At 51.8% G+C, this 6,000-nt stretch overlaps 2 protein-coding genes across 2 annotated transcripts; one reads left to right on the plus strand and one right to left on the minus strand.

Annotated features, from left to right (window-relative positions):
- Positions 1-1,099: 1,099 nt before the first annotated feature.
- LAJ45_03748 (uncharacterized protein) lies at positions 1,100-2,704 on the minus strand (the record flags this gene model as incomplete). The annotated part of the gene is made up of 3 exons (XM_046113332.1): positions 1,100-1,762; positions 1,820-2,354; positions 2,412-2,704. The coding sequence occupies 3 exons, from the start codon at positions 2,702-2,704 to the stop codon at positions 1,100-1,102; spliced, it is 1,491 nt and encodes a 496-aa protein (XP_045973625.1).
- A 1,015-nt stretch (positions 2,705-3,719) lies between these two features.
- LAJ45_03749 (uncharacterized protein) lies at positions 3,720-4,559 on the plus strand (the record flags this gene model as incomplete). The annotated part of the gene is made up of 3 exons (XM_046113333.1): positions 3,720-4,186; positions 4,256-4,336; positions 4,400-4,559. The coding sequence occupies 3 exons, from the start codon at positions 3,720-3,722 to the stop codon at positions 4,557-4,559; spliced, it is 708 nt and encodes a 235-aa protein (XP_045973626.1).
- Positions 4,560-6,000: the final 1,441 nt, after the last annotated feature.

A 6,000-nucleotide genomic window follows, 5' to 3' on the forward strand; every position in this document is an offset into this window, starting at 1 on the left:
GTCAGGCCGAATCGAGGTCAGCGGCACCCAAACCACGGCAACCGCGATTAAACCAACCCATACAGTGTGGAAGTTGTAGTCTTCGGCATGCCTCCGCATTCATGATGGGGGTCGTGATAGAAGTTTATGCCTCGCGCTTCTTATATCACGGTTACCGGGTTTCAGTGCTGGTTTTGATTTAGAAAACCCTGCCGAACCCCTGTCTAGTGAGATCTTAAGCGCCGGGCTTAGTAATAGTAAGACTTTCATAACTGTTGTCACATAACGGTTGTCACGACCCCGACAGATTTGCAGCTGTACGAGGTAGGCCCGAGTATTCTCGACACCCGAGTACTCGGCACGGGAAAGATAATTACTACTGTTCCCTGTTTTAGATTATTATAATTCACCCTCCCCCCCCTTCGCTTAAGTACATCTAGGTATCCAGGTCTACTACCACCCAGACCTGCTACCATCCACCTGGCCCACTCCTGTTCCATCCATTCCCCCCATCCTACACAAAGCAAACTCGCCCCTCCCAGTGCATAGCCCCCGGACCTTTACCCCAACAGGTCCTGGATATAGAATGACCCACTACCAAGAGGTCCACACGTATCCTCGTGTCCCCACCTTATGCAGGCTCTAGATAAGAAGACTACAATTATTAGATATATGTTTCTCTTCAGAGCATGTGCCGGCTCTTGAAGGTTACGTTTTGAAATATGTTTAGTAGGCGTTAGAATCATGGACTATCACTCGGTATAATATCTTGGCATTCCGCCAACCATAACCACCCATGCCAGCACCACGCACAAGAAGACAACAGCTCTCCCAAAAAGCGTCAACTCGCAAAGTTTTATCTCACGAAACTCTGCAGCCCATTTCTCGTATATCCCCAGATTCTCTGGTAATATTCAACTATGCACGACAAATTACAAGTCGGAAGTACTCAAAATCCTCCACTCAAAAGATACAGAAAGCTCAGCCCCTCTTGGCCCTTCACGTACCCCCCACAAACCTACATATACATAATAAGCAAATACTGATTCAAGACTAATGACACTCCCGTCCCCTCTGCACGGGTACTACTCTACATGCAATCCGTAACCACGCGTCCCCACTACTCCGCTGCCCCATCCCTCCTCATCGATGAAAATGTGGAGTGCTCCACACCGGCCTCATAAGCCCACCTATCACGCACTCGCGCTACCTTTTCTGCCAGAAGCGCAGCGGCCGCGCCGCTGGCCTTGGAGGACTCTCCGCCCCGGTTCCGTGGGTTGTGTTTTGTCTTCTTAGAGCGCTTCTGTTTGGTAGGTTGGGGCTGGGACGCTTCTTTCCCGTCGACATTGCCGTCAACAAATTCGCTGGCCCCTTGATTCACTGTTTTGACTGCTGCGCCTCCCATTATTATGTCCTCCTCGCTTTGGTGTTCGGCTTTGATTTCACTGCTTCCATCGAGAAGTCCACGGTCCTTCATGTCTTCATCGGGCGGTATATGCGCATCGTCAGGTTCGACATTTATGGGTACCGCCGAAGACACCCCCGAGTCGCTCTCAAAGCAGCCAGCCTTATGTCGTTCTCCACCACTCGAAATTAACACCTCTCCTACCTTTCTCTTAGCAACTATCCGCTCCCCCCCGGCGCTGGCACCTCGACAATCCCCACTCTCTTCCTTGTCACTCTCCGAATCCATCTGGTCCGCATCATGGCCTTTCAAATCCTTCAAAACCATTTTCATACTGACACGCTCCACCCGAGCTTCGGTGATCTTGCCCTCGAGCGTCTAGACAATCAGCATAATTCTGTCGCATGTAAACACCACCCATTAGAATAGACTCACACTTGTATACTCGTGCATGAGATTCAATGTGCTTTCCAGCTCATCCAAACGCGCGAGATTGATCTCCAATGCACGTCCTATCGCTCTAATCATCCTACTATTAGCCAAGGAGCACTCTTCACCTGTACCCTGCTCCTCGCCATCATCCACTTCTTCAGGGCCACATCCAGGATGTTCCAGTAGCCACTTGATCTCCATTTTACCCTTCTTGGAGTCCCATGGTTCCGACCAGTCTGGCGGGGGATCCAGGGCTAGGATAGGAATGTTCAACCTCGTGGGGGTTTCGGGGCTATTTCCCCTAGAAGATACGGGGTCCTCAGGAACGGTAGGCAGCGCACAGGGGTTTGGGGTTTTTGTGGAGGTCTGAGATTGAGAAGGGGGAGATAGAGGTGGAAGCGCTTTGAGTGCAAGCTCTAGGTGGGGGGGTAAACGTAGAGGTGAGATTAGTCCAGGCGCGAGGCGGGCATAGAGGTCGGATAGCTGGGACGACGGTACTTCAGATACGCGGCTGGGGAAGTCCTGGTGTGCGGTTGGTCTAGACGGGTGGTTAGCATGTGTGTTGGATATGTAGTTGGGATGACGCTGGCCGCACTTTGATTTAACGGGGGTCAGGGGGGGTTCCGCTGATTCTGGAGTGGTGACATTCATGGTTGCAAGTGGTGGTGGGGCAGAGGGGTCGCTGGCTGGTGAAGGTGACGCGGAGGGGGGGACGGTGGAGAAGGAGGAGGGAGTCGTTGGAGAGAATGGGGTTAACGGGGAGGAATGGAAGGAAGGGGGTGGGGACAAGGGGGAAGAAGGGGAGGAAGGAGTGGTGCCGAGGCCAGCGGTGGGAGTAGGGTCGGGAGAGACTGATGGGGAGGGGGGGACTAGAGAGGAGCCTGGCATGGTGAGATACTGGTTATGAGGTTGGAGATGGAGGTGGAGTAGATAAGAATGGTGGTAATGTGAGACGGTGAGGAGGGGAGTTCGAAAACCTATTTCTAGAGAGATGGAATTTGTCTATACCTGTCGTTTATCTCAAGATCTTTGCTGGCCTTGAAATCCGGAAAAGATAAAGTTGGCTTTTTGCACTCACACTTCTTTGTGGAGAGTCACGTCTCATCACCAGGAGTGTCGTGGCTTTAGGTTGTTTGAGTTGAGTCGATGGCTTTTATGTATGGTAATTCAATCTACCATCTCATCCGTAAGTACATGTATTAAAACAGAAACCAGCATCATCTCAGGGTATGAACCGATTGCAACCGCACCTACATGTAGTATTGTACCGTACCCCCCAGAGGTTTCACGAACGTGCTAATCCACCAGGCAGCAGTCGGCCAGCAGTAGACCCGTGAACCTTTCTAGGCTGGAATTGAGGTAGCTATATATGTATATATCTATGAGTTGCACCTATGCAAGTATCCACTTTCAGGACAACAAGACCACAAAACATCACAGATAAAAGCAAGACCCTCCCTCCCTCTCTCTCCCTCCTGCCATCTCTCCACCCATCTTTTCCAACCACCAAGACGTCGGCCACCACTCCTACGAGGGTGGACTAAGAAAAAAACTACCTGTACTTGTAGCCAGTCAGTCACATGTAAGCGCACCATTTAATTCCTCCCTTATCGCAGCTGCCAGGGCCCCAAAAAACTCGCTTATCTTATCGGGCATCGATAAGAGAGCCCTTGCAGGGTCCAGCCAGGGATGGCGTCATTCACGGACACCTTGGGGATACAGACAAGACAAAAGCTAACCAGCCAGGTACAACACAGCAGAACTTACAAGAACACCGCCGCGATCCTCTCTCCGTTCTATCCCACGCCCACTCTCACCACCACCACCACCACCACTCTCTTTAAGTAACCAACACCAATAACCCTCCTCACCTCCAACAAACAACCCACCATCAAGATCCATAATGACACAATTCATCGGCCCTGCACTCCCCCCGTGTCCTATCCCGCCCTACCTCCTCCCCGACATCCTCCAGAACCTTCCACACCTCTCCCTCCTCCCCTGCCGCCTCGTCTGCCGCCACTGGAAACACACACTCGACAGCACCCTCCCTCTGCGGCACCGCCTCTTCACCGCTCCTCCCCCCCGTTCCTCCTCCACAAGCACCTACGACCTCAACCCCGTCTTCCGCACAATCGACTACCACCTCCACGCCCACCTCGCTGCACGAAGCCACCACACCGGCCCCCTAAAGCACCGCATCGCCTTCCGCCTCAATAACCACTCCTTCCACGACTCGTACGTCGCCGACACGTTCGCGACCGCCCCCGCCGCGCGGAGGGTCAAGGTGACGCTGTGCGGCGGCTCCTGTGTCGTGGAGCGCGAGCACGGCGTGACAGTGTGGGACTTGATGGCTGCGCTGGATGAACTGTTTGTCACCCCCGCTGAGCTGCCTCCCGACTGATCTAGATGCTAACGCGGCGGTGTTGTGGTCTGTAGGGTGAAGGAGCGCCACGAGCGACAAGACGGCGTCCAGGCGCCGGCCGCGCGACAGCTGGAGTGGGATTGTACGCAGTTTCCGTAAGCCCCTCTCTCCCCCTCGCCCCTTTCTGCGTTTGGAGAGACACTAACCAAGCACGGTAGATTCGCGGGCTTCCGCGTCGTCGCCGCTACAAGCGACGGGGTACACATCAAGCCCGAGTTCCTAAACCTGTGGGAGGTAACGCGGTGCATTTCGCGCGTGCCCATGGAGGCTATCACGGCGCCGCCGGTCATCACGTTTGATGTCGAGCATGATCTGTAGCTCCCGTCACCGTGTAGATTTTTTTCGGTTTTGTGTGGTTTTGTGTGCGTGTTTTGTTTCTGGCGGGAGTTTTTTGTGTGTGCGCGTTGTGTGTGTAAAAGTCGAGGTAGAGGTAGATCAGTAATAATCTTTCATTCGTGCATGCTCAATCAATTGTTGTTGTTGAGTAGTTATTAAGCAGGGCTGGCTGGCGTATTGGGCAGCCACCATGCAGAGCAGTGATCGGCTGTTTCCGATTGGACAATTGGAACGTAAGTCCGCTCCCCTGCCCCTTACAGAATATGATCACACCAGTGATATGCCCTGTCCCGCGGAGCTGCAAGCGGGCACGGACGGAAAAGTTTATTTCGACTTCACTCTGCGGTGCTTGCTCAGGGGCTGAAGTGCAGATGGCGGTGGTGCAGGTGGGTCGCCGGTGCAGGTGGGATAGTGGAGATTGAGGGTCATGTGTGGTCACTCATTTGGCTTGGCTGTGGTTGGTGGTGTGGGTGGCTTGGCGGTGGAGTGCTGCTAGTGTTACGGTAGTAAGTTAGGCAGTTACACAGTTGAAAGGTGATGCTTGGATAGGTAAAGAGGGGGGGGGGGTGAATCAACTGAGGTATGGTGTAAAGAGATGAGTATTCGATCGTGTAGTACCTAAACACCCAGGAGAGTCTTCGTGTAACCCAGTCAACGAATAGGTGGGGGGTGGGTGTGTATACATGTAATGTATAACAGGTCTGTATTATATAACCTACCAATTCACTATACCATCTGGGTATATATCCTTATTAGATGTAAGAGGAGACTTTGTTAGAGGCGGCTGTGATGATCATGTGTATTGGTGGTATATATCGGTGAAGTTATCGGTGGTAGTATGTACCGGTAGCGTGTATCGATGATGTTATGTATCGGTGGTATATATCGGTGGTATATATCGGTGGTAATACCAGTGGTGTGTATCGATGACATGTATCCATGATGTGTATCGTAGATCAGTCTGTCGGTCAAATGTCTACAGAACAACAATTAGCAGAATCAACAACTGAAGACCACGGGGTTGTGCAAGACTAGTAGATTAATGGTGTAAGAACCGGTTAATCTTTTCGTTTTTGTTCTCCCATTTAGCGTCTATAGTTAGATACTGGAGCGAGAAGCAGAGGTTTTGATAGGCCTCAGGTTATATGGGCCGGCCCGGGGTTCGGCCTTCTGGGCCGGGCTTGGGCCAGGGTGTCTGGGGCCAGGCCAGGCCAGGTCCTGAGGCGATTGAGGCCCGGGCTTTATGTGTCATTTATATGGGCTAAAATGGTGCATATTTTAAGAATATCTATCATCTTCAATCCTCATTTCTCTCTATGAAAAGAAGATCTCTGAATAAATATGAGATTTTATCACAATAAACAGTTAAATATATTTTCTTAGAATCATATGAATTATCAAAGAATCCCGGGATTAGGCCCGT

Source organism: Morchella importuna, assembly GCF_003444635.1.
Source record: "Morchella importuna strain M04M26 chromosome Unknown Morimp01GS008, whole genome shotgun sequence".
Classification (NCBI taxonomy): domain Eukaryota; kingdom Fungi; phylum Ascomycota; class Pezizomycetes; order Pezizales; family Morchellaceae; genus Morchella; species Morchella importuna.